The sequence below is a fragment of the Hevea brasiliensis genome, chromosome 1 (assembly GCF_030052815.1).
Source record: "Hevea brasiliensis isolate MT/VB/25A 57/8 chromosome 1, ASM3005281v1, whole genome shotgun sequence".
In the NCBI taxonomy this organism is placed as follows: domain Eukaryota; kingdom Viridiplantae; phylum Streptophyta; class Magnoliopsida; order Malpighiales; family Euphorbiaceae; genus Hevea; species Hevea brasiliensis.
The window spans coordinates 5,342,260-5,357,694 of NC_079493.1; the positions used below are offsets into that span (position 1 = coordinate 5,342,260).

A 15,435-nucleotide genomic window follows, 5' to 3' on the forward strand; every position below is an offset into this window, starting at 1 on the left:
ATTTTAGAAAATGTAAAAATTACTTAAGAAAATACTATATAAAATGATATTTTCTTAAGCGATGTCATATCACATTAAATAGTATAAAAATTATTTAAAAAAAATACTATTTAAAATAGTATTTTCTAAAATGTTTATCCGAGTTTACTTAGAACTTTGAGAATGTGTGAAATTTAGAGAATTTATTATCTACCTATTGTATTATTCACTCTACAATCCAATTTAATTTTTTTTATAAACTTATTATAGGTAATAATCTCTTTAACTATTAATAAAAATGTCGGTATTATATAATTATTATTTTATTATTAATATAAATTGAATTTTTTAATTAAAACTTAGTGTTATATTTATTAATTAAATAATTATTTATCGAATAAAATAAACATGAAAATTGTTATTTCTTAAAATGAAAATTAAAAAATAAAAGAAATAATTCGAAATAAATTTATTTTATATAAATTTAGTTATGTTAAATTATATTTTAGTAATAAAAACACTAGTTATGTTAAAAAAAAATACTAAAAATATTTTTGTAAGAAATCCACCACATAAAAAATTATATATATAAAAATACTAGATATATATAAAATACATATATTAAAAATCTAAATTTTAACATAACTAAATTTTACAGAAAATATTTAGAATTATTCCTTTCATTTTTTAATTTTCATTCTAAGAAATAAAAAGAAATAAAAAATATTTTCAAATTTATTTACTACAATTTTAAATTAATAAATATAACACAACAAAATTTTAATTAAAAAATTTTCTTAAATAATTAAAAAAATTAATTTATATTAATAATAAAATAAAAATTATTCTTTTATTTACACTATTGACATTTTTATTAATAACTAGAGAGATCATTATCTATAATAAGTTTATAAAAATAATTAAATTAAATTATAGATTAGATAATATAATAGATAGAAAATAAATTCTCTAAATTTCACGTATTTTCAAAATTATAAATAAATTAAAATAAATATTTCTAAAAATACAATTTTAAATAGTATTTTCTTAAACAATCTCTATATTATTTAATGTCATGTAACACCACTTCAGAAAAAAAAACCATTTCACATAACATTTTCTTAAGCAATTTTATCACCGTTTTAAAATATATCATTTGAAATGACATTTTCTTAAACATTTTTAACATAATATGACATCACTTAAAAATGCATTTTTAATTAACATTTTCTTAAGCAAATATTATTTTAATAAATAATTTCAAAATCACACTATATTTCTAAATAGTTTTTTAAATTACATTATTTTAAAAATTAATCCCAATTTCCTAGTACATGAAAAGGCATTAATTCTTAAAAAAATCACAAAAAAATGATCTATTTATTGATTGTTATCTCAACAAAATTCAGGCAATAAAATGTAGCAACTCGAGCAGAGAGAGAGAGAAAAAAAAAAGAAACTTGTATTTAACTATATAATGTTAAATACCTATAGAAAGCTTTCCCAAGTCTCTCAATCGTGGTGAGTGTAGGAATAAAGGAAATGGGTGATATTCATCACCACTTATTTCCTATCATATGGGAATGAAATAAGGGCATAGGCAAGTGTAAAATATATGGAGAACAAGCACACACTGATGATGACATCCAAGAATTTCACACTGCTCATCTTCATTTCTTTTTGGGGACTCCTAGTCTCAAGCGGAAGTCCTCTTCCATAAGGGGAAGGCCGTCCCTCAACTTGACTTTTGGTTCCCAACCTAGCAATTCCTTTGCCTTTGTGATGTCAGGTTTCCTCTGTCTTGGATCATCAGGAGTATTTTCCACCATCTTTATCTCCACATCAGGATTGATAAGCTAGAAAAAAAAAAAAAGAATTATCATTAATAATGTTTGAACTGCAATGAGACCAGGAACCCATTTTCTCACAGAGCTATATCAGAAATCAGAAGTTGCTTATTGCTCTCAGGTTTATATTAGGTGCGTAGTTCCAGATTCTCATTCTCAGAATATGCATGAATACCCATTCACAAGAAACCCTTTCAAAATGTAATTTTAGACATCTGGAAGAAAAGGGACTCGTTAGTCATTACCTTGTTACTACCACAAATGTGGCAATTAAACTACTACCATAATATTTACCCATTTTTTTAATGTGGCCTACTTAGTAATTTGCATAGATATATTGGCTGGGAGGGAAAAAAAAAATAAAGTCAACACTAACCTCCTTCACATTTTCAGCAAGTTCAATCATGGTAAATTCACCTGGAAGAGTACAGAAAGAATAGCAAGTTAAGTAATTTTGTGTGATGAGGATATGAGATTGAATCTAATCTTGAGTAAGAGAACCACAATATTTATGGATGGGCACATCAGATTTAGCAGGATAACCTGGATTTCCAATGTTGATTGGCCCAGTGTTCTCTCCTTCCATGAGTCGAATGAGGCCATCAACCTGGTATGTTTTAAATAAACAATTTGACAGACTTAGTGAAACCATACTACATAAACATCAACTGGGATTTTAAACAAATAATATTATGCATTCAGCTCACCATGTCAGAAACATAACAGAAACTGCGAGTTTGAGTTCCAGGTTTTTGGACAGTCAATGGTTCATCACTACAAAGTGAAAAATGCACGTGTAAATTTACAACTAGAGCATAGATTTTTAATTAATGAACTGAAGTCTGAAGTTAGAAAACAAAGAATTCAGGGTTCATCGCAAGAAAGGTCTCCCATGTGATTATCTTCCAAACAAATGGAGCAACTTATACACTAAATCACCATAAAAGTTACAATAATGCACAAGAACTTACCGAAGTGCTTGAGCAATGAAATTGCTGACAACACGCCCATCATCAATATTCATGCGTGGTCCATACGTGTTAAAAATTCTAGCAATGCGAATTTCTAAAACAGAAACGTAGAAAACTATGTCACAAAAATTGGCACCAAGGAAAACTTTGTTCAGGATGGAGGATAAAAATCCATGTTTACCTATCCCATGCTGCCTATGATAATCAAACATCAAGGTCTCAGCCACACGCTTTCCCTCATCATAGCAGCTCCGAACCCCTGTCATATTCAAGAAAATGAACTAGATGCTAAGATCATGAAGTCATGAATATTTTAAAGCATTGATAGTGTGCACCATGAAAAACTTATGCATCAAGGACAAAATTGTTCCCTAATGGTGTTATGGTGCATGTAAATCAAAAGAAGAATTAAAGAGAAATGAGAGAATGAAACATTAGTGTTATGATAATAAGGAGAATAGTAGTTGTGAGAATGTATAGAAGAATATATTGTATAAATAGGAAGTTGTTAGTTGTTAAAGAGCAGTTACTAGGGAATTTGGGTGTTGGGGGGGGGGGGGGAGGGGGGGGTGGGTGTGGGCCGGTAATCTGTTAAGAAAGGAAGCTGAACTACCTGTATAATGCATTCTGAATTCTGATCAATAATATTCTCTATCTTCTCTAAAATTCTCTCTCTCTCTCTCTCTCTCTCTCTCTCTCTCTATTGTTTCTTCGATTTTCTACTTTGGAATATCTACTGTTAGGGCTAATACCTAAAATTAAGCTTTTCTATTTTATTCCAATTATTGTCAAATTAATTATGGTTGAGATAATAGTTATTAGATCAGCAAAAAGTACATGAGATTCTGGTTTTGAGCAAAGGCGTACATACCAATTGGGTTAACATTACCCCAGTAGCTCTCTGGCTGAGGGTGCACAAGAGGATCACCATATACCTCTGAAGTTGATGTAAGCAAAATTCTGCTTAACAATATTATGAATGAGTGCATCTAGTCATTGATATTAATAAAAATGACAAATTCATAATCAAATCCCCTAACCTTGCTCCAACTCGCTTGGCAAGACCCAGCATGTTCAGTGTGCCAATCACATTTGTTTTTATTGTCTGTCAGGATATCATGTATTTCCAAGTTAGAAAAGCTTGAGTTCTGCTATATGACAAACATGTATGTAAAATCTAAGTAGGTGAAAAAAATACATGTGAACCATGTTATGCATTGTAAAAAATCATGGAACTTGCTGCTGTCCGTTTTGTGTCCTTGATTAAAATTGTATTTAGCTTATGACATTGTACACCAACCCTCAATTGAATGCATCCATAAACAAGTCAAATGTAATGCTTAGGCTTCATAATGTAACTGATAAACCTAGATTGCTGGGGTGTGTAATGCCCGACTTTCTGATTGTCTGAGCTAAGGATTATTAATGGATATAATTTACCCTTTAGTTATTTCTGGCACTTCAAATACAGACAGGTGCCGAATAGGACAGTAAAAGTGGCAAAAGAGACTTCCTAGATGTGCAACTGATAGAGGGCAAAGAACTAGCAAGCAATTCTTTTCGTTCTTACAAGTTGGGTAATCCATGGCAAAGTGTATGGGAAAAACACAAAAACATAGCATACTGAATAAAAAATTGATCGCATGTTTACACACCTTCACGGGATTATATTTATAGAAAATGGGAGAAGCAGGGCATGCAAGATGGTAAATCTGATCAACCTCAATCAACAATGGCTCCGTGACATCTAGGAAGAAACAAAATTACACAATTCACCCAAATCAAAACTGTAGAACTGCAAAAAGAAATTACAGGCAACAGGAAATATTGATGATAGAGTGGCACTTCTGAAACATCATGCATGTAGAATAAAAAATAATAACAAAGACCCTTCATTAATTTTAAAATTGTGGAGCAAACTTAATTTTAGAATGCAGTTGAGAGCCAAGAATGTTATGATACTAGAAGTCTTAAGCTTGCAACCAAGGGATTACACATTTAAGGCACACTAGGTGAACATTTTCAGCATCAACAATTTCTTTTATTTTCAATTCATTCTTCTGTGTTATCAGAAAGCAGCAATGTTTTTATATACATCAACATCTCATAATGATTTCTATTTCTAAGCAGAGACCAAACAAGTCAATAATATGTCTCAGGAATAGAAGGCACATGAAGACCATATTTTATACAGCACCACTAGCAGATAACATGAATGCATAACAATATCTTAAAGAGTTAATTCAAGTAATGAGCAATAATTAATTGAAGTTGATACATACACCAGCACCACATATCAAGAAAGATAAATTTTGATAAGAAACTAAAAGATAAGAACAAACCATGACGAATGAGTTCAAATCTTGGATGGCCAATCCATTTTTTAAGATTGTCCTTTGATCCAGTAAAGTAGTTATCAGCAACTATTACCTGAATAGTTAGGCACAAATTACATAAGAAAATGGTCAACCTTTATTCTTTAGCCTTACTTAATCAGCTGCTGCATTTTAACTGATATAAACTTGTGCATACAACATCTGCCAATGATTTATCCAGAATTTAATAAAGAAAGTAGGATCCCAGACCATGAAAGTCCACTACTTAAAGAACAAAACAATTGAGCCTTGATTAAATAAGAAAATAGGCTTACCTCATTTTTCTCATTTTCCATTAGTTTGTCAACCAGATGTGATCCAATGAATCCAGCTCCTCCAGTAACCAAAATTCTCATATTGGACTGGCATCAAAAATGAAAGTCATTATTGAAGAGCACATGGATCAACACATAATAGAAGAGAGAAGAAAAATAATTACACAACAAAGTAAACTTTCTTTTCTTGAAAGAGCCAGAAAATTGTAACAATGCAATTGGAGACGCATAAAAAAAAGCCCAACCAAGTGAGAAGTTAAATCCACCTAAATTTGAAGTAGAACAATGGCATTAAGGAAATATGTCCTTGATCTCATGGATCTGAGACAGTAACTGTAACAGGGATAGGAAGGATCTATGATTCTTGGAGCCCAGTCTATAACATTCAGTAATCCTTTCCAGCTATTGAAAATGTGATTCATCTTTCAAATCCACACTCACAAATAAATCAAGCAAACATTTTCTTAAATTAGTTTCCAAAATATAATTGATATGAATTTCTTTAACATGCATAAGGTTAAATCTGACAGGGAAATGCATCAACTCCTGCAAACTCATCACAAACAATTTAACTAAAACAGCTACTTCCCTATTCTTTTACTTATGGGAATTTATTAGATTGGGCATCATGAAAGGCACTGATACCAGTCCATCACAGCTAACTACATTAAAATTTTTCAAATTTATACCATTACATATTTCAAATAATGGGACACTTCACTACTTCTGCTCCCACATTGACTCATTTTCTTGCAAAAAAGAAAAGAATCAACAAGTCAAAAATAGATCAACCTACTCAAGAAAATGTCTTATATGATCAAAATCAAGACTTTGTTAGCTATAATACTGGAATCAGTCTGAAAAGATGCAATATTACCTGAAAAAACTTGGAGTTGCGCAAAGGAGAAGGCGTTGGAGGTGGCTTAGTCGTTGTTTGGTACTCCCCATTTGAAGAATTGGTCGCCATTTTTCAGATCTCAATCACCTGCCACAATCATCCTCCAGTCAATGAATCACCCATGTAAATAAACAATGATCAAAATACACATATCTCTTGTTCACAGATTTACATAAACAAATCCTATAATGAGAGAGAGAGAGAGAGAGAGAGAAGAGCATATCATGGGACCTGATGACAATGAACTACAAAGGAAAATAACCCAAAACCGAGACTTGCTTTCTTGTGATTCACAACACTGAAGGGATCAGAGACTGATATTTATAGTCCAAAAATCGAAACTTCACCCACCAAATACTACCAAAAAGAAATAATAAATTACAATAAAGGAAAAAGAAAAAGAGAGAGCCTTTAAAATCACGTTAATCCAAACAAAAATCATAAAAGCCTTCGAATTTACGAAAGTAATAATAGAGTGTTTCCTTGATGAAAGCTCCTCCGTAACAAATACCAAAAACCCAGATCACACCAAACCCACATACAGCTCACACTCTCAACTAAAAACAAAAATCACAAACCTGAAATTCCTTGCTTGCTATTATTTACTGTGCTCAATAATTAAATTAAGCTGGCAAATCTGGGGTTTACCTTCGTCTTAGCTAAATGGGCTAGGTTTGTTGTTTTAGATATTAGAGTTTAGAATAGAGATTAGGATCAGTGAAGTATTCTTGGGCATCAAACTCAGCTTTGTAGGGGAAGGGACCGAGGGAAGTTCTCATTTCCATAATTATTAAACCCAGCCCACCGCATGAGCCATCAAATGGGTCAATAATTTAATTCATAAATTATTAAAAAAAAATTAATATTAAAATAAATACAATAAATATATTATTTTATAAAATTTATTATATTACTATAAATAAAAAATAATAATTAAATAACATCTCATTTGTTTACTCAATATAAATTTAAATTTTATTGGCTCTTGCTTTTTATCCAAACAATTCAAAGCCGGCAATCAAATTTATATTACTTTGGTTTATTATTTTAAATTGTATTACTCTTTTAGACGAGCTTAGGTTTTGTTCTTTTGCTTTTGCGCATAGATCAATCAACTTGGTTGTCCATTGTTAAACTACAACTACGAGTTCTTAGTCTGTTCCTTAGGGATGGGATCCTATCCCTCAGACCAGTCCGAGCCGGCCGTGTGACCTATTATGATGCGTGGGAATATTCAATGAAACTTGTGATGCAGTTTTCACTTTTTTTTTTTTCCCCTTAAAAAATTTTCTTTGCATGATTTGTCTTTTTGTTGCAGTCAGGGAATTTTTAGTGTCGGCCGCATAAATGGTTGATACGTGACATCGTGATTCATTAGCCTCCGTTTTCTTGACTGGTGGAGTAGATTGCGTGTGGGATCATATGGGATGTGCACAAACATAATATAATACTCTTTTGTCTTTTGTTTTTTCAATAGATAACTGTTAAATTCATTTCATCATTAAACATTACGTAAAGAAAATATTTAATATATGATGTTTAAACTAATTTAATTGAGTTTATATATAATAATATATTTGTAATTTAAATAGGGAAAATTTTTTAATTGCATAAAGCACCAATTTTACTTGAAATTTTGTATAAATTTATGCCATTCCCGTGGTTTTCCCACTGAACAAGCTCTTGGATTTCCTTCTCAATCTCTCTTGTTCTTCTATTAAATTTCTCATGCAAAAGCCTATGGTACACAAACTTTAGAGCATTTGGCTCTTCTGCTGCTCCTCTTCAGCATGGAACTTATCTGCAATTTCTTTTGAATGTTGGAGATAAGAATTCATAATGCTTTCTATCTTATTTTCATAATCTGAACCTCAAACCCTGAAAATAATTGGGTTTGGTAATTTTCCCAATTCAGTATCATAAGAGATGCATTACAGCCTCAGTGTGCAAACCTTCAATAAAGGCTATGACGTACACAAAACAATCTGACCTAAAGCAATTCTCTTAGCTATCAAATGAGTCCGCTTAAGAAGTGCCACCACAAATGCAGCTAAAGCCACTGCCAGGGATATGATACCACTAGTGAACCGAGCTGGATCAATTAGCCACAGGCTCAGCATAGCAGGCCCCAGACTCTGGATTGTGGCGTAGAGTGCTAGGCAATAACCGTGAAGAGTGTCATCCAAAGTTGCATCAGTGGCAATAGGTATTACAGTCACGTAGGTGAATGCAGGGAAGGCTATTTGGTGGTGGAGAGAGTTTGAGCCATAAAGGGTGATGCAACCCGCAATGGTGCAATGCCAGTCCTATCCTGAAGATGGAGGCTAGGCACCACCGCCAGATGGCTCGGGCTGGTTCCGGGGTGTTTGTTGGGGTTGGCATTATGAAGAGAAATGGTGTGTGTTGGCTATGGTTTAGAATGCGAGTTATGCGATTGGTGTGGAGGATTTGGGAGGGCTAGGTGTGGCTTTTCTAGAGAGAGATTCTCAAGTGGAAATTCTGTAGTCAGAACCACGCGTATGGCACTATGGCACCCGGCTGCCTGTTGTGGGTGGGGTGTAGGGAGGGCAATGTACAAGATATTTTCAAATATTTGATTTGATGAAATGCCATTGAGAGTAGATAATTAAATTTGGGATGAATTTGAATTTGAAGTTACGTAATTATTATTGAAATTGTTTCTATAAATAACTAATTGAATGTAAAATATGTAATTTTTTATAATAATATTTATAAATTTTCATATATTATATTTTAAGTTAATAAATTTAATATTTTATTGAATTATTAAATATTTGACAAGTATAAATTATTAATAAGAAATATATTTTATGTAAATTATTAATTAAAATATATAAAATTAAATAGGTATAGATAATTTAAAACAAATTTTAATAATAATTGAAATGAATTCAGCTATTAAAAATAATAATAATCAAAATTGAATGCATTTATGGAAATACTCTCGAGACAGTTGTATTAGTCATCATTTGACTTAGGATGCTAAGTGATTTTGTATAGGAATTACTATATTGTAACGTTTACTTATATGTTATTCTATTCAGTGATGACAAATGGGGCAATTATTGAATATAATATGAACTATATATGAGGTATTTAGTTGTCAATAGGAGATTCATTATTAACTTAGGTGATTCGGGATAATATTTCAATTGTTTTTAGTTAATGTATATTGTTAAATTCTTGCACAAGATAGAAAAATATCTACAAATGTAATTTGAAATCTTATTCAGTTAATCTATTACACTAGAAGAATATATATCAGTTATTCATAACATACCCATTTTATGCATTAATGTACAAATCAGAGCATTCTAACGAATGGATAATAATTATACTGATAAACTGATTACTAAAAATTTCGTCAAACATTTTTGGTAAGTTTTACTATTTAGATAGTCACAAGCTCTAAAAGTTTGAACAGTATTACGGATATTATTTTTTATTTATTTTTTAATATGAGTAATAAATTGTAACACCCCTAATTTTTTTAAATTTATTATTTTGTAGGTAAATATTAATATTTTATTTTATTTAAATTTTAGAAAATTATTTAAAATTTTTGAAATCGGTTCGATTTTCTGAAAATATAAAACTTTGATGATTTTTAAAAATTAATTTAAAACCACGTGGCAAAACTAAAAATATATTTGGACTATACGAATTTTTCTGAGTTTTCTAAAATTTTTTTCGGAAGTTTTAGGCCTCGTTTTCGGTCCTAAGGTAGAGTAAAAAATTTAAAATTTTGTATCTTAAATCGGACCGACCAAATCAAACCGGATCGAATTGGACCTGCCTTTTCTTTTTCTTCTCCTTCTCTCTCGCGCGTACCCGACGTCCTCTCTCTCTCTATCTCTCTCTCTTTCTCCCATTTTCTCTCTCCTCTCACCTCCCCTCGCCGTGCCGCAGCCACCCCAGCCCTCCCCACTCAACGGTGCAGCCGCCCCAGCACCTCCCCACTAACGGCTGGTGCTCCAAGCCGCCGAAAAACGCACGCGAAGTCCTCTCCTGCGTGCGCGGGACACTTCACCTTCGGGGCCAAAATCTGGCCGATCTGGCCATCGATCTAATCGGGTCTTGTGTCAATACTCTTCTACACTTTGAGAGCTTTCCATAGACACCAAGAACACCAAAATCCATTAAGCGATTGCCCAATTTTTGTCCGGAAAGTTTTAGCCCATTTCAACTTTTAGGCTAGATTTTTCGCAAACCATGAATCCCATGAGAAAACCGAGAGTACCAGAATACTCCATTCGTAGAGAGCTTCGCGGCAATATAAATTTCAAAATTTTTTGACATCGTTTTTCGATGGGTCTCACGAAACTTCGTAGTGTTTTTCCGAGTATTAAATGAGTTTAGAAAATTTCGTAAAAATTATGTACTAACCCCCGTGTTGTGGGCTTCGTGTAGGTACCTTCAATTCATGAAAATTCAATGGTTGCCCAGGTTTGTAAATTTCGGGCCATACAGACAAGCTACTAGAAAAGTCTTGGAATTGAGTCGAGATTTTGGCTACCCTACCGTTGTCAAACGTCCCGAGCGCGTTCCCTAGGTCTGAATTGGCATAGTTAAACCTAAACCTTACTTTTTCTTAATTATCTAGTGCTTGAATGGGATTAAAAATCCATAAGATATTCGTGGTAGCTTAGAAAATTATAATTCCTTTTGCATTAGCTTAGTAATAATGCTAAGGACCGCGGGGCAAAATTTTAGAATTTTTAGAGCTTATTTGGGTAATTTTTGCAAACAGGGTTAATTATAAGTACTAAACTGTAATTTTACATATTGTGATTGATGACTGTTTGAATAGGCCCAGGAGGGGCTGTGTGATGTGATTGATTTGTGGGTGTATAGTTTGTGGATATAGAAGTGCGTTTTAAATCCTTTTGCAGGTTGGGTAGGTCCTAAGTATAGGGGAGACTCTGCCGGATTTTCGGCACGACTTAGGACATCTTTGATTTTTTTCTTAGTTTGTATTGAGTCAAATTTATTAAATGATTGTAATAAAATTATCATGTGAGCCGGGACAGCCTTCCTCCTTCGCCCAGACGCCACAGTAATTGCGGTTAAGTCTATGAGTAAAATATTAATTTTAATTATAATTTCAATATTATTATATATTCAGGTATGCTCATGCATCACTTATATGTATATATCTATGTAGTTAAACACTAGGCACATTTTATATTACATTCTTAATTGATGAATTGCCATAGGTGTTATTTGTGGTAATTTAGAGTAGTGTGCATGCGTTGGCGTACGTGTGGTATGGTGTTGGATATGGACAGGACAGGCAGACACAGCTTGAGAGATACTCACTAGGACCAGATCCTTCGGGGTAGACATGGCTTGAGAGATTTGTTGGGATCCCGCATTTGGTTTATTAAGCGAAAGTCCGGCTTGAGATCTTCGCTGGCAGTGGTTGGATTAAGAGGACTGTATAGGGGATCAGCTTCCATGTATATATTGTTTGACGTTATCAGGTGTGTGAGTGCTCCAAATTACTTTTTTGCTGTTATGATGTGAAAATATTGATGATGTTGCATTTTACTCCACAGGGTGCATTAATTTTAGATAGCTATAGAAATTATGGTTAAAATTGATATTTTACTATCTGAGTCGAACGCTCACTTCTGTTCATCTATTTTTTCAGGATACAGAAGATTTTTTATTGAGTACTAACCTGCCTCTTTCCCTCGCAGGTCATCTATTAATGTCTGAAACGTTTGTATAATTCTATTAGCTCCTAGAATTCCGCATATGTTAGAAATATTTATTTGATTTGGGTCTGTAATATAATTGCCATGTTGGACCTGTAAACTTTTAAAATGCATGTATGTTGGACGGGATGAGGAAGCCGAGCTCTCATTTATTTTTATGGTATCATGGTTATATGGAGGGTGACCTGAGCTCCCAAGATGATTATATATTGTTTTTACGGGTCGGGTGAGTAAAAAACTCCCAGTTGTATGGTTCATGTTATGGTCGGACTCTGTCCGGTTGAATTTTAGAAATTGGGCCCAAATGGGCATTAGAGTTGAGTTGATGAATAGTTAGGCTTACTATGGGTCTCGGGGGCTTTAGGCTGACCTATATCCTAGTGCCGGTCCGGTCCATAGGTTGGGTCGTGACATAAATAAAAAAATATTTATACTAAAAATATATTCAATTTTATTTTATAATAATAATATAACTATTATACTTATAAATTATAAATAAAATTATTTTTTAATAATTATTAAAATCATTTAATCAATTTTAAAGTAAATAAAATTCAATTATTAATTACTTATAAACTAAATTTGCATATTTAATTAGGAGTGAATAATATTCGGTTTGAATCGAATAAACCAAACCCAACCACCTTAGTTTAGTAATTCAAATTGATTTTTAAGATAATTTAGTTCGATTCGATTTTACATTTTAAGAATTTTGATTATTTCAATTTGATTTGGTTTTGAAGAGAAAAAAATTAGTTGAACCAAACTGAACCAAATTGCTTTATTTATTTTTAAATTAATTTATTTTTATATAGAATTTATGAATTATATGTAATTGTGTATATATAAATTATTTAATTTCATTGATTAATGGTTATTAGGTTCAAACAAAGATCAAAATTAGATCAAATAACTTGAAAATAAATCTAAATTAAAAAATCAATCAAAATTCAAAAACTGATCAGTTTGAATTGAACTAAACCGAAATAAAGAGGTTTGCCTCAATTCATTTTTTATTCATTTCAATTTAGTTCGATTTTTAAAATATGATAATTCGGCTAATTCAATTTTAATTATTCGATTCGGTTCGATTCGAACTAAATGCTCAACCCTATATTTAACATACTGAACAACTCTAAATAAATATTATGAAAATTTTTATAGATATTATTTTTTGAATATTTTTTACATAATAATAATTATATTACTATTTTAAAAGAGTGATTTATAAAAAGAAAAATGTGATGTAAGTAATATTAGTAAAATAGATTAACAACATAATATGAAATTCCAATATTTCATTTATATAATGTTAATGTATAAAGTGAAAGTCATTATATCATAAAATAAAATTACCGATAATAATAACTAATGTAAATTTAATAATAAAATAAAATAATAAAAAAATTAAAATGATAATAAAAAAAAAGAAAAATTAATTTGAATTTATGTGCTTTAAAAATTAAAATAAATTAATAAAATTTAAAAAAAATTAATAAATAAAATATCCAAATGTCTTGAAGGGGACTCATTTATTTTAGTTTAAAAGATTCAACTAATTAAAAAAGAAAAAAACAATAATAAGTTAGTATTTCAAATGATTTCAAAATATATCATTGAAAAATTGAAAAAAAAGTTTTTACTTTTAACAATAAAGCAAAATATTTTGAAAAATTAAGATATTGAAAATAAAGAATCAAAACAGGTAAAACAAAATATAATTCACTTTATTATGAATAAAATTATTTTTAATAATAATTAAATAATTTAAAAACAATTAAAATTGAAATCAAAATTTGAAAAGGGAAATAATTTGAAAAAATATATATATTGCTCTTTAATATGTTATAATTTTGAGACTATTAAATTTCTTTAAAACAAAAATGAAAAGGAATAAAAATGAAAAAGATAAAATTACCCTAACAGTAAAAGGGTTGTTTGTTTTAGTTATATATAATAATGACACATTACTAAATATTAATTATGATGTATAAATACAATTAATTACTTTGGAGTTATAATGAAATTAATGTGCTAATTTAACATGTTAATTTTGTTTGATCCTTGAGAAGGATTATAATTATATTTGTTGCAATATATCATAAATCTAATGGGTTACACACATAAATATTCCTAATAAGAAATTAAAATAGGATTATCAAGTTGGACTTCACTGTGAAAAAAATAACTTCAAAGAATTATGATTAGAGTGTAAATTTATAGAATTACATTGGGTCTTAATAATTTAGGACAATTTAAAGTTTCAAGAGTTATAAAAATTAATATTTGATATTAATCTCCACATAGATCAATTTGTAATTAATCAATTTAAAGAGTTAATTTGATAATTATTAGAAGTCAATCCATATAAAAGTTGAAAAGCAGGTACAGAGAAAGGTAAGGAAAAGTGAAAATTGATGAAAACATGCTGAAAAAGTTACATCAACCAAGCCTCTATATTTTTTCTAAAAAAGTTAGCACTCAAACCTCTTGTTCCCCCTCTTTATAGGAAGAGCCACCTTATGTTGATATATATTCAATAATTTCAAATAAACTCATTTTACTGAAATTAAAAAAAAATATAAATTGTGTTAATTTTATATTTGAATTAATATATTTAAAAAATTTAAATATTTTGTAACTATATAATTTGTTTAAAAAACTTTATCTATAATTTTTAAATGATATTTAAAAGTTATATATATATATATATTTAAGTTTAATGAAATTTTTATTGTTATTATCATAAGCACAGATTTATGAAAAGTTTTGATTATTAATTTGTAATTTTTGGTTGTGATTTTTGCGATATGAACATAGAAAGAATGGATATTTGAAAAATTAAATATTTCAACTAAATTAAATTAATTTATTTTGATTTGATTTAATTCTTTAAATAGATCAATTTGGTTTTCGTTTTTATATAAAATTCAATTTTCAATTTATTTGATTTGATTTATTTTTGAATTAAACTGATCGAATACTCACCTCAACAACAACTAAACATTAATCTCAAAATAGTTAGAAACGACTCATTTTTACCATTTATCTTTGTTAGATGTCAAATCCACATCAATATTTAAACACTTATAAATTCTTTGAGAACTTTCCTCCATGTTCTTTTAGGACTACCCTTTTACCTTTTACTCATTTTCCTATTAACTTATCGTACTTCTATACTGAGATATTTGATTCTTAAAGTTGTACAACACCAAACCATTGTCAACCATGCCAAAATTAATCACGCTCCTTCAAATCCACTACCAAACAAATCACACAGATGAGCTAGCTACAACAATAAATTTTAGTCACTAATCATTGTAGTATTAAACAGTTAACACCACTTTTT

General features: G+C 30.3%; 1 protein-coding gene across 4 annotated transcripts; it reads right to left on the reverse strand.

The window, feature by feature from the left end:
* Positions 1-1,423: 1,423 nt before the first annotated feature.
* On the reverse strand, positions 1,424-7,080 carry LOC110648423 (UDP-glucuronic acid decarboxylase 6). Of its 4 annotated transcripts, none has more exons than XM_021802643.2 (14): positions 6,924-7,080; positions 6,325-6,432; positions 6,137-6,196; positions 5,448-5,534; positions 5,140-5,227; positions 4,453-4,544; positions 3,838-3,902; positions 3,669-3,757; positions 2,979-3,056; positions 2,798-2,891; positions 2,534-2,600; positions 2,370-2,433; positions 2,203-2,243; positions 1,424-1,835 (listed from the first exon to the last, which is right to left on the reverse strand). In XM_021802643.2, the coding sequence occupies exons 2-14, from the start codon at positions 6,412-6,414 to the stop codon at positions 1,650-1,652; spliced, it is 1,101 nt and encodes a 366-aa protein (XP_021658335.1). In that variant the 5' UTR covers positions 6,415-6,432; positions 6,924-7,080; the 3' UTR covers positions 1,424-1,649. The 4 variants fall into 4 exon arrangements, with proteins under 4 accessions (XP_021658335.1, XP_021658334.1, XP_021658339.1 ...); XM_021802642.2 differs by lacking the exon at positions 6,924-7,080 and adding an exon at positions 6,577-6,868; XM_021802647.2 differs by lacking the exon at positions 6,137-6,196 and having other exon boundaries at positions 6,924-7,079.
* Between the last annotated feature and the right edge of the window lie 8,355 nt (positions 7,081-15,435).